General features: G+C 41.8%; 1 protein-coding gene across 1 annotated transcript; it reads right to left on the bottom strand.

The window, feature by feature from the left end:
* Positions 1–399: 399 nt before the first annotated feature.
* Positions 400–19,544, bottom strand: LOC104129664 (phosphatidylinositol 3,4,5-trisphosphate 3-phosphatase TPTE2). Its single transcript, XM_009642620.2, has 18 exons — positions 19,495–19,544; positions 17,406–17,483; positions 15,067–15,114; positions 14,205–14,366; positions 13,670–13,789; positions 10,770–10,869; positions 9,874–9,937; positions 9,278–9,342; positions 8,675–8,735; positions 7,406–7,487; positions 7,235–7,323; positions 5,919–5,980; positions 4,933–5,013; positions 3,791–3,896; positions 3,033–3,130; positions 2,559–2,654; positions 2,006–2,076; positions 400–502 (listed from the first exon to the last, which is right to left on the bottom strand). Exons 1-18 carry the CDS (start codon positions 19,542–19,544, stop codon positions 400–402), a joined length of 1,536 nt encoding a protein of 511 aa, XP_009640915.1.
* Positions 19,545–20,005: the final 461 nt, after the last annotated feature.

Here is a 20,005-nt window from a genome sequence, read left to right as displayed (position 1 = left end):
CGACCAGTGGAAAACCCTGATGCTGAGGGAAGGTGTGTCAGATTCTTCCAGCAGTCTCCTGCAGGCTGCTGGTCTCCACCCACCATCAGATTAATGCATTTGCTTAAAGGCCAACAATTGTCTTAGATTAATAAAGTAGGGATTACCAGTATGTAGAGACATCTAAGCTCTAAAGGATCCCACAGCTCATTAACATGACAGTCAGCTGACACTAAGGAACACTGAGGAGTATTATTGCTCTGCACAACAGAACTTCATGTAAGTTTATTTGAGAAACTGTATCTACATAGAAATAGATTAAGTACATCAAAATGAGACTGCTTCAAATTTATACTGAAGCAGCAAGACATCTTCCAGGAAGAGATTAATTTTATACGTTTCCCTTCTTTCAGCTTTCCCTTATGGTTCAGTAAAGTTCACCTCCACAGCAAATGTCTCACTATAGACTTTCCATGTTTTAGACTTGTGAGGGTTATCCAGTTCATTCCTGGGAAGGTAGAGTCTGAAAGACAAAATTCAGTAGCATATCTTACAGCCTAAGACATGCTTTTTCTTTCAGCCAGCCAAGAACTTCAAGAAGATTAAATAGTCCCACATCTTGAATTCAGGCAGAAATCAGCCATACCTGTGTAGGGCTTTGGATCTCAATTAGTCTGAGAAACATACAATCAACCTGATGAGTTTGTGGGTTGGGCTTTTCCTCCCCCCTCCCCAGGATGCAAGACTGTTAAGAGTAAAGTTAGTGTTACCTTCAGCTCAAGGCCTCCCGATGGGATGCAAGTGGCAGGAGTTTAATAACTGACCTTCCTAATGGCAAGGATTTGATTCAGTAATCAGTCAAGCTCATCAGGCATGTGCTCCACTTTTAATGCTTGCTAATTCATGTCTAGTTATCTCTTGATAGCACTTGCACATCAGCTGTGGCTGAATTAAAGGCACAGAGATAGGAGCACTGCCTTAGCAGCTGTTTCACTTCTGATCAGACCTAGTCCCCCTGAAGTCTATCAGAATTCTCTGGGCAGAAAGAGGGAGATGGTCTCTACTAAACTGTGTTTAAGAGAAGGTCTGGTGGGGCATCCTCCCTTGCCCTGGAGGAAACTAAGCACTTGTGTGAAACTTTTGAGTGGCACTGTTGCAGGGCTATCAGACAGCAGGCCTACATTTCTGCTGGCACTGGTTTGGTCTAACCAGATGTCTGCACCTAGACCATAAGGTGCATTGCTGTCTCAGCATATCAAACTTAGAGTTAGAGTTATGAACATAGACTCATGGCTACCTCCTCATATGCTCTAATGGGATCAATGAAATAAAAGTTGTTTCCTTCCTATTCCAGTCATGGAGAGAACAGTAATTACCTCATGTCAAGTTTACTGTTCCTCTGTCTAAATCTGTCAAGTTTGGTAGACAGAAGATAAGGATCTCCTGTCTCTGCATTTCTACATCACTCCCCTAACAAGACAGACAAGCCCAACTTTTGCTGGCTGGAGCTCCACCAGGAGTTCTAGTCTCAACAAGAACAAGCCACAGTGATTTCTAGCTTTAACAAAAGCATGAGAAGCAGTAAGTTGAAGACCCTTTCTCTGGGATCCCAAGCATCAGTATCTCTAACTCTGGTCTTAATGTTTGCCTGCTAAGCTGCTGAAGGAGTTTCAGCCTCTCAGTCAGCCATGCTATAAAGGATGGCAGAGTTGCCTTAGGTTTGAATAGTTAGCATTACCTTTTTGAATTCAAGCTCATTAACAACACTTAAGAGTGCTGAGGAAAGAGTCCAATGGATTAAGTTGATTCAGATAAAGAGCTCACATATGTTTAAAACACTTGGCACAGTGCAAGCAAGCATGTGCCAACTGCCTGCTTGCAAGTTACAACTGAGAGTCAGAGACCAGTACTCACACAGAAGCTAAGATCAGCCAGCTATCTCAGCTTTCAGTACCATTTTAGAAATGTTCAACTCTGTTCAGAAACCAGAAGTTAGGATCTGAAGGCAGCCACTATGATCACTTACCTGTTATTTTCAATAAAGGAAGTGTTGAACCAGAAGAAGAATGGGCAGGCATCATAGCCCTTTGGGAGATCCTAAAAGACAAAGACCTTATTTAAGGACTCCATTAGACAACAGGACTTATTTCTTGCAGAGCAAGGGTCCCTGCCTGTCCTCAGTAGTTTGGTTTGCAAAGCTACAGTGCCAGCATCAGTACACTTGAAGAGGCCAATAGCACACCCAGATCACTATTTTCACTGAAAATGTTTCAGGACTAGGTCACTCAAACTTAACATGATCAAGTAACATGACCCATGTTAGAAGCAGCAGGTATTCAGCTAAAATGTCGTGGTTGTACTGTATGAACAGTCAGATGCCTCCCCCACCTTCACAGGCTGATGTAGAAACACTTGCTGCATTGCTCACTGCACAGAGGTGGAACAGCAGCTGCTACAGTGAGGCCACAGGGAGGAACACAGATTCTGCCCCACACAGCACAGCCAGCACCCAGCTGCAGTTTGCACAACAGCCTCTCTCCATACTCAAGTGAGGGTCTTTGTGCTGTTGTTATACTTACAGAGTGCGATTCAAATCTGACTTTCACATCACCACTTATAACAGGGCTGTCTTCCAAGCCAATGACTACAGAGTCACTTTCAGAATCAAAGAAGAGCTGGATAACAGAATAAAGTATTATTTCTATGAAAAGTTATCGCAGAGATACAGGGGGCCAATTCATGACCATACCTAGGTACTCATTCATGGTATACAAATACAATAGCAGTGCTAGAAAAATAGCCAACAATTTAAGCTATTCTGGTCAGAGTGAGCTATTGTATTTAATTGACTTCTAGGTAAGTCTTTCACTATCTTACCACTACTTTTCCTGTGATTTAGCAAAGCTTAGCCTTTTCATTCTCTCAGAATGTATAGCATACATTTATTTAGATAGTTTTACATCCAGTATTCAACTTTTACAGGAAAACACTTTTGACCCAAGTCAGCTTTCAGCTTCTGCAACTCAAATGACAGTATTTCATAGTACTCTCACCTTGCAGTTTCCTTGACTGGCACATACACATTCCAGTACAATTTGCTTCCTCACTATTATCTGCACCTTCATATCAGTTCCATTGCCTTTCCCAACTCCTAGGAAAAAAAAAAGAGTTGCATTATACCATGGTACATATGTTAGCTGAAGACACAAGTGGTCACGAAAACCAAGTAAAATCCTATTCAAAAGTGCCTTCTCTCCAGAACACCTTGCTATAGACTTTAAAGAACTCAAATCCTAAAGGTGGCTGAAGATTCAGTGGTTGAAAGATGTATTTTGAAGGAGCAGTGAATCCTACTAGTGGAACAGGCTGATGTAGATTTGAGTTCTACTGATGGAACAAGAACCGCAGAATGAAGTCCCCTTGTTCAAGCAGTGCTGAACTTCCAGCCTTTTATCAAAATTGCTAGTACATATGTACAGAAATGGGTGTATATATCAAGCTAAGAAACATTAGTGGATCTAGTTCCACATGTGGAGTTAATCTCATTTGAGAAGCAGTTCCCCTCCCAAACCCAGAACAGGCTGTATGTGAGTCACCATTTGACCTGACCAGACACCCAAGAAGTGACAGAACACATAGGGCAATTGCACCCCAAAATGCTCTTCATTGTATTTTGACTGTGCCATTTGAATTCTCAAATCCCAGTAAGTCTACAGTCCTATCATGGGCTTAGCAAGAGAGACAGAGATCAGTTGACTGTACTAGGAAACCATTACCAGATAGAGGAATGCCCAAATTCAAGAGTTCTTACCATGTATAGAGTGGATTTTGAGGTTTTTTATTTTGAGTTGTCTCTCTGGTGGGAGTTTCAAGTTATACTTGTTTTTCAGGATCTCATAATACCCAACATACCTACTCTGTAATGCAAAAAACCCAGACACATTATGCAGTTTCTACACCCCACACAGACTAATTCTAGGCAGAAATAGAATTAAATAGATCTTCTATGCCAAGTTCTTAGCTCTCATAAGTCCAAAGCTAAGAAAAAAGTAGCCATTTGTTCTTCTTCCCCTCCCCAGTTCAAAATATCCTCTAGACAAATTTGACACCTACATTTTTAAGCAGTATTTAAACTTCATGTTTTAAGAGGAATTCTGTACTTTTGAGTTCAGCAAGGTGAAGACCTTTTGTAGTGTAGCTTTTTAAGGGGAAGAATGTTTAAATGTACAAGATACTATCATTTTACAGAAGCAGCTGTACTTCCATTTATTTTATACCAGCAACTAAAGCACCTGTCACCAGCTTCATCTCACAGTACACAGTGAATCAAAATGAGTAAAGCCCCAAACTGTGGTCTGAGACAATAAACTTGTTCAGTATTTCCTTGTGAATGCAGTCTCTAGAAGATACATTCCTCCACCCAGCCACACCACAGTCATCTCCCCCCACCACCCAGGCCAGGCTGCAGGCTTCAGTCCTTGATAAACAGCCCAATTGTCTTACAGGGTCATGCCCCTGTGAGGGTGGGCAAACACTGCAACAGGTTGCCCAGAGAGGCTGTGGAGTCTCCATCTATGGAGATATTCTAGACCTGACAGGACACAGCCCTAGGCAACCTGTTCTAGCTCACCTTGCTTGAACAGCAGGGTTAGACTGAAAGCTCTCTTAATCTCAACAATGCTGTTACCTTAGATACCAAAATTCAGATTTTATAATATTACACAGAGAAAGTCATAAGGAATGCACTTTGACAAAGGGGGAGAAGGGGAAGATGCAGTGCAACCCTACCAGTTGATAGCCTTCCAACCCTTAAAAGAAGAGTATAGAAAGTTCAGGAGTTAAGCATTAGTAGGAACCTACATCTCTGAAACAAGGCAGGGGAGGCAGGGTAGAGTAAGGACTCACAAGGCTGATGTTGGTTTGGCTACTGTCACTGGACCTGCTCAAGCTTACCTGGGATGGAGTTTCAACTCCTTGAAACTTGGTACTTGTGCTTCTATCAGTTCTTCTCTCCCCAAAGTAGTCCAAGCTTTCCTATGCAGCAACACAATTTCAAGGGTTAAGATACTCATCCCACCACCATTCCCCATCCCGAGAAGTAAAGTGTAAATTAGAATTACACTGGTCAATTCCTGTAAGGGAATGCAAGTGAAAATATACAATAGTTGTTTTGGTACCTTCTAAAGGAGGCTTTTAACTAGAAAGTACTAATTAGGAAGTCAGATACATTAAGTCTGTCATCCATGAAAGAGTGCCAATAAAGCTCATTGAATGAGGAGAGCATTTATATTCCTCAAGCAGTCTGTGGCAGACCAAGCTGAATATTAGTTTGTATCTTCACAAACCAAACTCAGAAAAAAAAATCCACGCTCTGGCCAGACTACCTTGAGTGACCAGGCCTTCTGCAACCCAGGTCTCCAGATTGATATAGCAGACTTGGGATACTAAAGCAGCATATGCGTCTGTCCTGACTGGACTTGCTGATCTTTCTTCCTTTCCCCAGAAGTGCTTCTTGCTGTAATGCTAGCAGTCAACACAATTCTTGTTGCCTCACATTACTTGGAGGGAAGTTGAGGGAAAAAGTTACACTTAAGGACAGGGATACTATCTTTAGTAGAGCATGCTCAGAAGCCATCTACAGTTTAAGTTATTGCTCAAGATCCTAGGTCTATTATGCCTCAAAAAAAAAAGGTGCTTCAGAGTCAGTATCCTGTTAAGTTCTACTTTCCCAGTTCTTTCTGATCAAGAATAGCCTTCATCAAAAAGGATTTTGCATAGTAGCAAGACTTGCAAGAACTTTTTTGTAAAGAGATTGTTCACAGTATCCTTTTACCAGGGGAGACTTTCTGCAGGCTATTAGTGCATTTCACCAATTAAGTAGGTTTGAAAAAGGCATTCTGAATATTAGAAGAATCAAAAAAATAAACACCAGTTTATACCTTTGCACTCTCAAACTGGTCACTGTCTATGAGCCAGGTACAAACCATTGTTCCAGTCCTGCCTGTAATACAAGTAAGAGACAGAAGGTTGAACTACAGGAGTTCAAAGGTATTCTGGATTGTTTTTGTGAAGATGAAGTTACTTTTGAAATAGAAGAACTATCAGGGGATAAGTGACATTAGAGTAGCCACGTGCCTGTATTTCTGGGAAGAACGAGTTCAAGACAAGATACTGCAGTTTAACCCATTCCTTGAAAGCAGTCCCCACATTTCCTTGTAGTATTCCTAGAGATACTTAGGAAGCTGGCCAGCATCTGCATAGTCCATTTAGCAGGGGACAGAGTCAAGCACACACTACTAGGTTACAGACTGGCACTTACCAATGCTCTAAACCTCAAGAGTTCCTTCTCTACTCCAACTTCCCCCCCAAACAAGAAGGCATCAAGACTGCAATATAGTCTCAGTTTTGAATCTAAAGCCTCAGAGGTCAAGTCACTCCTCCCTACACTTGTTCTTCAAGCTGGTTTTGGCCTGCAGGTATTTTCAATGCTCAGTTTTGCAAAACCTTTTAAGCTATGGCTCCAAGTAGGGGAAGAGCCTTCTTTATGTTAAATAACTGCCTGGTTTAAGCCCAGTATTTGCAGTAGTAGCAGACAGCTAAAGATGTGGCAGATGTTTACAGGGAAATTTGACTTATTTGCACAGCTTGCTATGCACTTCAATAGCTCCCTCACTACTACAGGATGCTGATAGCACCTGCAGGTCAGCTCATGTGCAGCAGCTTTCACTAGCCTATTCCCATAAGACTATATAGTACTCTATCATGTAATATCTTGTGTATCTTGATTTAAGATCCAGCAGTACCTATAACATTCCACCCCCCACCACAAGAAATTAAAAACCTTGAGGCATATTACAGTACAGGATTTTCAGTGTGGGTGACTGGATACCAGGGAGCCAAAGCAGCACATTAACACTTTTCATAGTAGCAGTTTGAGTATCTCCCTATCCCCAGTCTCTCCTGGGAGACTGCTGTCCCAGTAGTCAGGACAGCAGGAACTCACTGAAGACCATTTTAAGGAGATCAGATGTCAGTTTAGATTAAGAACCAATTTGAGCTACCTAGGAATGGGGTTGTGCAATACTAAACACATAGAAATACATTGTTGCTAGTCATCAGGATGTCTGCAGAATTTGAAGTTGCACTCTAAATTTACCTCATGCTATGGCTTAAGGCCACACCTAAATCAAAGAAGCCATGAAAAGAATAATGTGTGATTTAGTAGCATACACAGATTACACATGTGAAGTCCTACCTTTGCCTCCTTTACAGTGAATTGCTATGATGTTCTTTTCATCTTGACTCATCCACTCACGGACACTGGCAGTGAATTTCAGCATGTCCCTAGATAAGAGGAAAATTAGTGGATCAGAGCAAATGCCTACATAGAACTATCATGACATATGTATTTCCTGGCAAGACTCACTGTAGCGCTGGGACATTGTGGTCATCAATAAAGATCCTTTCTACCCTGTAGTGGAAGTACTTGGGGTCATAGCCTTTTTCACCTACAAGGAAAAATCTGGAGTTATTCCAGAAAAAGGAACAGACTTGCAACAAAGAAAGTGGCACGTGACACACAACTGCTGGTCCAAGCATATACTAGTGTTTAAAGTACAGTAGTAAAAAATAGACAGATCAAAGTAGAAAACCTATGAGGTAATTTGGCTAAACCTATGCTTAGAATCATAGAATCACTTTGGTTGGAAAAGACCTTTAAGATCATCGAGTCCAACCTTTAACCTAACCCTGACATCCCACCACTAAACCATGGCCCTAAGCACCTCATCTATCCTTCTTTTAAATACCTCCAGGGATGAGGACTCTACCACCTCCCTGGGCAGCCCATTCCAGAGCCTGACAACCCTTTTGGTGAAGAAGTTTTTCCTAATGTCTAGCCTAAGCCTGCCCTGGTGCAACTTCGAACCATTCCCCCTCATCCTATTATCTATGCTTGCTTAGCTTCTAGTTCCACACCTCTCACTTTTAAGTGGAAATTCATCTCCAGGCCCAGATGGCCATTCCTTTCCATAGGGGTTATTTAGGGAACTGAAAGTTAGTGTTTTGATATACTGTCAAGGTCAGCCACAGCAATGATCACTTGAAGTGGTAAGGAGCTGCTAACACCACATTCCTCATCTGTGACCCCTCATCTACCCCTCTCCTGGCTGGAGGACAGTTACTTTTTCAGGACTTCAGTATCAATGCTTCTATATCATACCTTGTATCCTTCCAGCTCTGATACTCTACTATGAAAGCAGAAACCACAGAACAGTTGTTCCTGAAGTATTTTTCATAGTTTTAGCCACCTCTGAACAGAAGAGCTTTTAACTACTCATTCACCTCATTCTTCTAAGTTTTCATTAGAAAAATCCTCCAACATCACCCCAAGTTTTAGCTCAGGTTTAGTTTTCTACTTCTTTAGTAAGAGTTTTGGAACACTGAAGCAATTGTTCAGCATGAGCAAGGAAATCTAAACTGCAAGGCATCCAGTATCTCCTTTGCAATCTTCAGTACAATATATTAGATGCTCAAAGTCAGTAGCCACATTCAGGATAGAAGGTAGTCAGAGACAGCCACGTACTTTTGACAGACTTTAAATTCTTGGAGATCTAGTATTGCCAGCATCATACCTTGAAAAGATGTTTTTCTGTTTAGCGGTATTTCAATACAGTCAGCAGCTAAACATACTTACTGCAGAGATTGTAGACTTTATAGTGGTCTGCATGTTTGGTGTCCAAAAATCTTGCAACTTCCTAAAGCAATAACAAGATAAGAGTTCATAGCAGTTAGTGCTCTACTCTATTTCCACTGCCACCTCATCCCCTGCCCCCCAAGTGTGGTCAGCAACAGTCCAACAGCTCATGTTCTTGTCTGGAATAAAAGTGCAACTGTGCCTACCTTCCCTGCCCTGCATATTTATGTTTCCACAGTATCAGGCAGCATAGCTCTAAAGGGCATTAATGTAGACCTTTTAAACATTTTTAAATAAAGAAGTTCTCATTACTCCTAGTATTACTAGCCTGGGCCAGAACTGACTTGGTTCTCTGAAGCACTCCCAAGGAACAGGAGCATCAGAGCACCAGTGCGTGCACACTGCCAGATACATCCCACTAGGCTTAGCTAAGAGACAACACAAGCAGTGCAGCACAGTGGACACCACCATCTAGTCATTCCAATCAGCCAAGACAGCAGGACTAGGATTGATTTGACAATCTAGTCCACAGTCAATTTAGTGGGAACCTAGAAGTGATACAGCATTCAGAAATACTGAACTTGGTAGACTAGAGATTTTTACCTCTATAGGGTTCCTATAGAAAGACTGCTTCCCAGAAGATGGAAATGACATTGCAATAATGCGATCTGTGGAAAAGACAGCAATCAGAAGTAACAGGGGGAACCCTCCCCACATATAGGAACTACATGATTGAAAGCAACATCATTATGAAACAGCTTATTTCTACCCCAATTATAAGAACAACCCACTCATTTCTGAGAGGTTTTCTTCTGCATTTAGTATAGCTAGAGCAGGAGAATAAGGCTTCCTGGAGCATGAGCTACCATTAAGCATCAGTCCCCATAGAAGCACAGGCAAAAATACTATACGTTAGTCAATAGTTTCTCTGCTCTGGCTCCCTAGGCCTCAGGAGAATTTCTATCATTACATACAGCATGTACAACCTCTCTCCCAGAAGGCTAGCCCTTGAGAACAGTGTCAGAGTCAGGAATCCATGTTTCAAAATCCCACAGAAAAGGAGACAGCCCGGTTTGACTTCATACTTAAGTTTCATTAGTCTAAAACATTGCTTATATTTCATGTCAAGCACTTATTAACTAACTAACTGGTGTTAACAGGACATAACATGCTGCAGAGTGTCATTTACTTCTACAAACCAGTAACATAAGTGAGATCCAGATCAAAGCCATCTTTCATATAACGCCTTTTGTTTTCAGAGACCTGCCAAAAAGAGTAGAGTTAGTCTCCCAAAGGAATGCCAAAGATCAACAAGCGTGGCCTGCTACTACAAAAAACCAACCACTTAGACTCTGAAGTTAAGTCATAAGTAGCAGAACCTCATTTAGGTTCCCTATAGTGGAGGTCACAGCATCAGCTAAAAATAAATGTTTATTGTGTTCGCTTTTAGGTAGAAGCTCCATACAGAATTTTTACCCCGAAGTATCACAGTTCATTCTAGTGGAATTAACACTGCAGATTCTTTGCAGACTGCAGCACGAATCTGTCATTGCTATTTGAGTGTTTGGGGGCTGAGGGAAGGAAGAAGAAAGTTTAGGGCAGCATAACCAGAACTGCTTATTCATATGAAAGAGGACATACTTGAAGCTTCAAGTACCACTTTAGTGCCCCTGATGAAAATAAGAGGCATTTACAATGGATAGGGCTTCAACAGCCAAGTTGCTTATTTCAGGTGAAAACAAAACAGCAGAAGCATTAGAATTCCTATCCTCCCCCGTGTGAGCGAAAGCAGTCCATGTACCACACAAACTAGAAATTATCAGTTGAGACACACGGTGGTGTTGCAATCACTTTGATATGCTGGCCTTCCAGGTCAAGTTGCTGGTAACTCAAGCAAAGTTAAGAATTATTAGCTACACTGAACTTGGAGGCAAAGCTCCAGTATCCTGTCCAGACATGCTGCTTTGGCAATATTATCAGTTACAGACCAACAGGCTGTGGGCAGTCTTGCTACTCACCACTAATGTCTGCCTAGACAAAAAAAAAAATTTGAAACAGTAATAGTAGACCAGAATATATTAAGAGGCCAACTTACCATTCTCCTGGTCACCACTTCAAGTTGCTTCTTTTGTGAAGCCAGGCGAAATATTCTTATTAAGATGACAATTCTCAGAACTCGCAGGAGAGTAACCATTCTAGACGAGAGTCAGATTCACCATGAAAGAGAGTGAACACAACTAAACTTAGATGCAAAGCTTAAAGCTTTAAACTGTTTCAAACAGCTTTTAAATAGCTTTGTTTCATATAACGAACTAGGACTTCAGGATGATTTGGAAGAGAAAATACTATGCTTGAAGAATACCATTATTTTATTGGGGGGGAATATATGTTCTCAATGGCTAACAGAACTAGCAAGCTCCCTGCTTGTTCACAAGCACCTCTACCCAGCAAGCAATAGATTGCCTTAACACTATCTGTTATTATCCCCAAATTCTTGTTCCTTGAAGCTTGTTCTCAAGTACACATTTAAGTCTAAGCAGCGACCTGAAAAACAGCTGAAAAGAGAAGATAGACAGGCTATATACATCATGCCTTGATTAAGAAACCAGAGAACAGATCCGTATAAACCCTGTGTTTAATCATTGAGCAACTTGAGCAGATGATTTGGTTTGAAGAACTTTGAACTACTGTTGAACTTTGAAGCAGGAAAGATGCTTCTGTGAGTGGTTCCACTGAAACAACTGAACAGGGGCAGCCACTTTTGCATACCCTTAGGAACTAGAGCAAACTGACATTCATTCTTTAAAGAGGTATGTAAGCATATACTTTTAAGGAGAACATGCACATATTTCAGGTCCTGATACACTTTGGTAAGAATCCTGGTGAATACCCATAGTAAGGGGGACAAATATGGAAACATTATCCCATCGCCTCCAGTTGAATACAGTCTGCTCTTCACTGATGTGGAGCTTAAAGTTGCAAGACAAGGTTGTTCTTGACACCTGGAAGAAAGCTTCAGTTTTTCTACCAGCTCCTTCCCATTCCAGGATGACCCTGCTGTTTTCAAAACAGAGTTCCCTTGGAGCTAGAAGCCAAGGAAATGAGCCAATACTGGAGTAAAGACTCCATAGCCCCCCCTCCCCAGCCTGAACTACAACTGTGAGAAGCAGCTCTTCAGGATAAAAGTAGTTTGAATTCTGCCCTTTAGGAAGTTGGCCAGTTAAGCATTAGCTCACAGACTGATACTCAGCTCTCATTCCTCAGTGTCCTTTTATAGGCCAGACTTCAAGGAAACAGGTAACTTATCGCAATGCATGCCCAGCTAGACCAGATTAGAAATAGGGACCATACCCCTCCATCAGGGCTTGTTACCTCTATGGACTGCCACCAAAATTTCACTTGTTACATACACTCTCATCTACATAAAAGCTACTCATGTTCTAATTATTCTGAGATGTATCAGGGGCTTTAAGACTGCTGTTTGCTTCTTGAGGAAGGTCTATGGGGAAAGAAGAGTGACAAGCCCCAGGTAGGCTACTGGGAATTTGCTGGATTGTGTGGATGCTACTGGAGTGTTAGGTGGCAAGACCATCCCATCTCAAGATTTGGGATTCAGCCAAGTCTGAGGTATCATGTAGCGCCAGGTAGTAATATTTTGGTCAGAAGAGGACTGAAGAGAAGCTTTACAGAGGGCCTCAAGAATTGTATGGGTGAGATGGTAGGCCCCAGTGAGTATCTTCTGAGAACATCAGTGTGAACTCTTATGTGACCCAAAAGCCTATTCTAAGTCCCCATCAACTTCAGCAAGTCAGAATACAAGGAACACATGCACACCAATCTACAACAGGATGGGTCAGTACAGGATCAGGCCTACTACTAACATAGCCTAGTAAAGACAGCGGTGCAGAGTACCCTGTCAGTGCTATTTCTCCTACCTTTAACTGGATGCTGCCATAAGATGAAAGCTACTTTAGAAAAATGTGGCCAGAGAGATGGGAAGTAATCATTAAACTCAGATTAACATTTACAAAGATCTAGTAGGAAACAGCCTTCTATGATTCTGAGGCTGTAAAAGCTATTCCTTTGACAGTTCTACTTTTTGAAATCTGAGTTTAGCTGGCATTTGAAGAGACTACTAATACTTCCAGATGTTTGTTCAACTCTGGATTCTTCAATAACTCAATTTTGAGTTGTGTTCTTCTAGATTTCCTTCCTTGTGCCCCATAGCCAGTTGAATTGGGCAAGTGATTTTTTTTTTTATTTTTCCCTACCAAAGAGACCTCAACTTCTTTCCCTGGCTGATGCAAGCAAGTTTCACTAATTCAAACCCAGTTCAGGTAGAATTACAACTCTAAGGTTAGTTTATCTGTCTGGAATGGATTCCTCTCACAAATTATCATCTGATCAAGCTACAGAAATCAGATGGAAATACCACTTGAATTAACTTACGCACATAAACAGCATGTTTCCCCTCCCCAGGGCATAGCCAAAAAATCCAACATATATTACCATGGGGCTTTTGGGAAAGCACAGTGGAGGAAACAAGACAGTGTGGCAACTCTTTCTATTTCAAGATCCATTAGATGGAGACACACGTCCCCCCCCAGTTGTCTGTTCCATTTGCTATCAGAATCTAATTAGAATCTAACTCTTCTTTCCAACCTTCTTCAGACTCTCCTCTCTATCAGGGCTGCTACACACTTCCCCCCCAAAAAATGCTTGAGTCAGAGCATTTGATGGCCTCACTATTCACTTTCAGTTACCTCAACTGATATGTTTAGATTATCTCTGCCTTTGAGACAGGGATAGTCTACAGTGTAACTGTAAACCAAAGTTAGGTAGCTCTATCCTTCATTAGTCTGTACCATGAAGTACCATCATAATCATATTCATGATCTAGTATGCACAAATCTAGCTTAGAGATGCCCAAGAAAATTCATAGAAGACTATCAGGAAGAGAGAGCTCACATTCAACAGCTGCCATACCATTCTTACCTTGGTATCTGATCTGCTGCAGCAAGGTCTGAGAAGGAGTATGTCATGTTTATTAATAGAGTGCCCACCACTATCAATGCATCCAAAATATTCAGTTTTGACCGGAAATAGTTCCTGAAGCTGAAACAAAGGAGGGTTTTAGACAGATGCCCATATGGATAGCAAAGATTGAAACACAGCTTCAGGAAGAGAGCCACCTATACAGAACTACTGCTAGAGACAAGGTCTCCTGAAGTAGTGAGTCTTCAGTGCTTAGTGTTAAGAACTAAGAAAATAATCTTATACCTGGTCTACACCCATAAGTCACAGCAAAGCTGATGCAGTTTCCAAGTGCTTGCTTATACCAAAAGCACTTTATAGATTATTCTATAGAAAGGTAACAGCCAACATACACAGCCAAGAGAAGATGTGGTCATTGTCTATGACCAGACAATTAGCCTACAGGGCATCCATGTTCATGGTCCAAGTTTGAAGTATTGCTTCTTTACTAGCCTGAGGGCTTCCCACACTGGCTTAACTTTTGCCCATGTCTTACCCTTCAACAAACACCCTCAGGAGAACATCGATGAGAAAGAAGAGTGCTATTGCCAGGGAAACACCTTCAAGAATCTCTCTAACACCTTTCTTCTTCTCACTGATAGCCAGATCCACAATCACAACTATAATGTCCACAATGATAAGTACAACTCCAAATACTCTGCAAAAAGAAAAATACAACTTGAGAGGTAGGAATGAATTGCTGACATTTATTGACTGAAGAGCACAAGCCCAGATTTTTGTTTTAAGCTCTTCCAGCAACAGTGCGTTCTCTTACATGCAGATTGAGGCCTGCTTGTATAAGCAGCTGAAGGATTCAAATTGTATTTTTAAAGTGATCTGCACAGAGTACTTCATCCATGTGGAACTGCACATTTACCAGTTGTAGTTATTAACCCATAATTCCACAGCTACCTAGAAGCAGTGCAAACATGAATGCTTTAAAGCACACAAGTGTTGGTGCTGTCTTTCAGTTTACTCACCTTCCCTCCCATGCATAACTTAGTGTCTAGTCCCTCAAAAATAACTGTCTTTAATGGCTTACCTTGTATGCAGTCTAGGTGCTGAAACAACTGACCAACCAGTTGTTCAAAGACTGCCACAGCCATTAAAGAGCTTTTATCCAAGTCAACAGCATTTATAGTTCTGACTTTAAGCTCTCCTTGAAGAATCTGTTTAAGACTTCTTTCCCAATCAAAGTACTTCTCTCAGGTCACCCTTTCAGGGGGTGATAGGGGATTCAGTCCTTTCCAGACAGAGCAGGCTGGAGTCACTGTTGTTCAAGGAACTCTTCAAGTTCTCACACCAGAAATAAGGACTATTTCTACCTTGCCCATATCATTACAAGCATGATCTTTTACCTGAATCCAAATGACATCACAAATGGGGAAATTTTTCTCCTAATTGCACTGCAAGAGAAGAGACTTGGCATCAAGACAAGTGACGTTTTGCTACTGATATTAGCCATCACAGCACTATTACATTATTTTGGTTTTAGAATTCTATATAGCAGTGATTTCTGTAAGAGGAGATTATTCAATTGCACTCATGAGTTACATAGGTTAAGACAATACTCAAAAGCAATACTTTGACCACTCATTAGAAGTAGTATTTGTCAGTTACAGACCCTAGAAATACAGCAGTACATACTTACGCATAACACTATTCAGTGTCACTAGAAGTCTGGCTTAATGCCCAGTTATAAACTTTAAGAAGTGGGCTTATAAAAATAGATGTTCACCAAGAGGAAGATTAAAGGATAAACATATCTTAAGGTATCTTGTTCAAGATATTGGCTTATTATATCAGAGGATTTTTTTTCCCAGGCTGAGAAAGAGTTGCACTTGTTAATAGCTCCACTACTGCTTCTGTGCTCTTTGAATAGAGGAAGACAAGTCCCCCTTCTACCTTTAAAAGGAAATGTTGGTTTGGCTTTCAGATTGAAGACTCAAGTGCCTTTTAAGAAAATGAGTTACTGAAGCTAAGTTCTTCCAATTGTGAGAGTTTTCTCCAGCCCTAGCAGGGTTCCAGCTCCTGTTTTTAGCTACAGAAGATTTGTTGCCTCTTTAGCATGCTTTAAGCTTTCTGGTTTAAAGCTAGGCCTTTGTGTAGCTTATCTTGCTAGCTGAAAGTCTTCTTAGGCTATACCAAGAACTAAGGTAGGAGAAGTTATCTGCAAAACCAAAGTTCTGACAGTTTGAAAAACAGATTGCTGGTATGTTAAGTAATCCTGGGATTATTTAACTACTGTAAGCACCAAGTCTTTTCTTAGACACTTAAAAGAAAACACCTTCTCCAAGTATATCACTAACAGCAGGATCTACCAAAAGTTCTGACATACTGACAAAAAGTACTGGCAGATTCCTTTTGTATTGTTCACATATCTACCCTATGTTTCCTGTTATATACATTACTACAGTTCCCCTCCCCACCACCATTAGAGATACCATGGTCACAGGAAGTCTTTGTCAGCTCAATAATTTATATTGCACCCCAGTGACCTTGTCTGAGCTACTCGTTTCCTCTAGGGTAACTTGAGCATTGCATTCCACCTGGTGCATATCCATAACACCTCAATAACTCTGTTTAAGACAAGGCTGGGTATCTCTGAAGTGATGAGGAAGCACCTTGCTGGGCTTACCAAATTAGCCCACACTTCTCATTATTGAGTTCAAACTTTAAACTAAGAAACAAGGTCTAGCCAGAAAACATCTGCATCCTTAAGCAGGAAGGAAGTACTTAGGCTGTAGTACCCACTTTTCCCATGGAAGTCAAGGATGCAATAACAAGTCTCCTCTTGAAGGCGGCCTAGCATGTAGGAGGTTCTCCTTGCATTTAGAATGTCTAAGGAAGCACTGCAATAGTTACACTAACAGTTTGTTGGTCTATGTCTGCCCAGTCAACCCTACAATGCAAGTGTAGTAAGTATATCAAGACTTCAACTTCCACAGTCTAAGGACAAGTACCTTTATTAGGAGTATTAAAGACTGAAATATATACACACCACCCCAATTTGGCCTGCCAGCATCTTAAATCAGTTGGAGAGAATGTGGCACATTTGCTCACATACTTAGCTTAAAGCCTTTGTGAAATGCATTTGTAAATGCCAACTTCTGAATTCTAGAAAGACATGTTGACACATAGAAGAACCGAGATAACAGGCTTAATCTTACTGTTCTTGAGCTGCAGGAACAGAGAAACAAGTCTATTCACTTGTCACTGACTTGACTAAGTATGCTCTAAGAGTTAGTAATCTGGTGACAAGAACTACACACTGTTAGAAAATAACTACTTCAAGAACAGAGTTAATCACTAGCAAGTTCACACAGTTTAGTCTTGACAAGGGCATGATGCTTATTATCTGCCTCAGACACTCGTTCACCTGATTTTCTCACCAGCATTTGTTCTTCCGTGCTCTCCCAAACTCATTCCTTTAGGAAAATTTAATCAATGCAGTTTGGACTACACAGTCTCCATAACATGATAGACTTGTAGCTTGTTCTTGAATTGGGCTTTCCTCTCTAGAGGCATAAAGAAGCTTCTTGAACTTACTTATCTTTATTATATACTAGAACAAATGTCAATATCAAGTGATTTACTGGGCTTATCTCTACTTCAGCAAGCCATCTGCCACCTTATTTTGGCTCAAAAGTTTCCACTTCTGGGGGTAAGCAACACATTTAGTATATCATTATCTTACTTGGAACAGCTGTCTGGTTCATTATCCTCATCACGACCATCATCAATCTTCACTGTGGGCTCTTCTGCTGTTGGAGAGCTGGCAAAGGAACAACACAAGTCACATACTGATACAGATGTCAACTTTATACATTGCTACCCTTCGCTGTTTGAGAGAAAAGACTATTAAACTGTCAGCTGAGCAGCAGCCTGGGCCAGAGAACAGGCATAGTACCAGGGGAAGAAAGAGTTCCCATATATTGGCACAGCAGAACCCCTTGGCTTGTACTGACCAAGTTCCCATTAGCAGTCCATCTTTTGAAGGTATCTCTTTTCAGGAAGGAAGGGAACAGATGTTTTCAGCAGTAGGATAAAGAGCTTTGAAGTAGGGCATCCAAGAGCATGCTGAAGACTTAACAGTCCAGACTCTGGAAGTGCTGGAAACATGTATATGCAAAATCGCTTCAGAGAGTCCAAAAGACACTAATGCTATTACAGTAAACTACTTGTTCAGAGAATGAATGTTTTCACCAGGAAAAGCCATAGCACAGAGATGTTTTTGTGCAGAACAGGATACCAGACCGGAAACTGGAAGACCAGAGCAGCAGCAGCTGAGCTAGTGCTAGAACAGCATTTTTTTGGGGTAGTGGCTGCTTGCCATAACTTCCTTAAAAGGGTCTCTTCAGATCAAATTCAGCCACCTGAGGCGCTTTGAAGGCCACATGATGATTGCAGAGAAAATAAAGTGTAAATTCCAAATCCAGGAGCTTCTAATTCAGCCTTCTCCACAGAAATACTGTGCTGCATAATAGCATAGCCACAGTGTTTGCTGTGGCTCTGTCTCTGGCATCATCGCTTCTTGAGCAGGATCAACTTCATATGCATATTCAAGACTGATGTTGCCACACTGTTCTGAGGCAATCTAGCACATCTGAAGCATTAGTGTAACAACTCAAAGGATCCGAGTATTCTTTGTCCTCCACAACAGACCCATGCACCAGCACTGCTTCTGCTGTGTGGACTAATGCCCCTTTAAGCAAAAAGTTTAACGATGCATTTCCTACAGTGTCAGCAACCAGTACTGATGGTTTACCACCTGTACTCAGCATCAGCCTTCCCCCCCCCCCACATAACTTTGGTATTTAAAGCCAATTTTCCAACTCCAGTATCTCCAAACACCAGTATCCTCACTTTGTTCCTAGAGCTGAAACAAAGCTCTGGTGTTATATAGCCATTCAGCTTCGCTTCCCAGCTATTCTTCTGGGATATTCACTTGGAAGTTTCCACTTAATGTACAGCTGAAATGCTTCACTCATTAAAGGAGGCTGCTGCTGCTACAGCAATTTTGCCACAGGTCACTTGCTTATACTCGTAGGCACATGAAGTACACAAAATGTCACCTTCTTATCCTCTACTGTGATTAAAATAAGCCAAAATAAGAATGAGCAACAGTGGTATTTTGGGTTAGGAAGCCAATCTTCAACACAAAAACAGAAGCCAAGTCTGAGTATACTGTTTCCACTGTGCTCTCACACAAAAATTCAGTTCTAGATAATGCTTTCCTCAGAGGGAGTTTGTTTTGCTGAGCACTCTGCATCTACTTGTTGTCCAAGCTGGACCAAACTCTCTGCCACAAGCTATTACATTTAGTCTTTGAATACTAGGGTAGAAGAGAAGAAAACAAAGATACACTGGAAGAACTTATTTCCTCCCCACACACTCTGAACTTCAGACTTGAGCCTTTTAAGGAGAGCAGAGCAAGAACATGTTGCTCTACAAGACAGCTTGACAGTATTTCTGGAGGAGGCTAGAGGAGAAGAGGCTTTACTGTCATGAGCTTGTTATACCAGGGCTGGGTGCTCTGTATTTAGTTCTTAACTCCTTCTAAGAAGTCAATCACAACAGTGTACTTCTCTCAAAGATATCAATCCTCACAAAACCCAGCATTTTGAGGGGGGGGGGAGGGGAAATACAAAGACTTTGTGCTATATAAGCTTCAAACACTCCACCATTAAGCTCTTGGTTATATTTAAAGCACTGAGAAACTCTAGACAGGGGACCACACGCAGCATACTCCACACCCATACACTGGTGCAGCTCATTTCACTCACCTGGATGTTTCTGTCAGCTCTGCCCCTTGTTCATACCTCACAGCTGTCATTTTGCCTGTTGTTGTTCTGCTGGTCTTAGGAGAAGCACATCTAGTGAAAGAGAGATCAGTACCAGAAGCAGTGAATACCGGCATCCTGCAGCAGCCTCACACCTCACCAGCAGACAGCTGACAAAGCGCAATCTTTACCTGTAAGGCTGGCAAGAGTCAGTGCACTCAGCAGCATGGTGAAGGTTTTTTGACTACACCCAACATGCCACAGTGACAATAACAACACTTTTAGCTCACGGCAAAGCCTCTTCCCCTGCTTCAAGCTATGAAGCAGCCATGAGCCCCAGCGGGCACCTCTGGGGCAGGGAGGGCAGCCCCAGGCCGCTCCGGCAAGCGCGGGCTGGAAGCCCGGGGCGCGGGTCCGAGAGCTCCCGGCACACATCAGCGCCTCCGGCGGGAGGCCCGCGCTTCGCCCCCCCGCACCTCTGCTCTCTTACAGCTGCCCCGGGCACAGCCTCACA

This window comes from Egretta garzetta, unplaced genomic scaffold (assembly GCF_000687185.1).
Source record: "Egretta garzetta isolate BGI_Z169 unplaced genomic scaffold, ASM68718v1 scaffold377, whole genome shotgun sequence".
NCBI classification, from domain to species: domain Eukaryota; kingdom Metazoa; phylum Chordata; class Aves; order Pelecaniformes; family Ardeidae; genus Egretta; species Egretta garzetta.
Note: the sequence above shows the minus strand (reverse complement) of the source record. Positions and strands in the feature narration are given on the sequence as shown.

Coding starts and splice junctions, on each gene's coding strand:
- LOC104129664 (XM_009642620.2), bottom strand. CDS start 19,544: ATGACAGCTGTGAGGTATGAACAAGGGGCAGAGCTGACAGAAACATCC. Junction 17,484..19,494: donor GAGCTGACAGAAACATCCAG/GTGAGTGAAATG, acceptor TTCCTTTGCCAG/CTCTCCAACAGCAGAAGAGC. Junction 5,014..5,918: donor ACCAGTTTGAGAGTGCAAAG/GTATAAACTGGT, acceptor GTTGCTGCATAG/GAAAGCTTGGACTACTTTGG.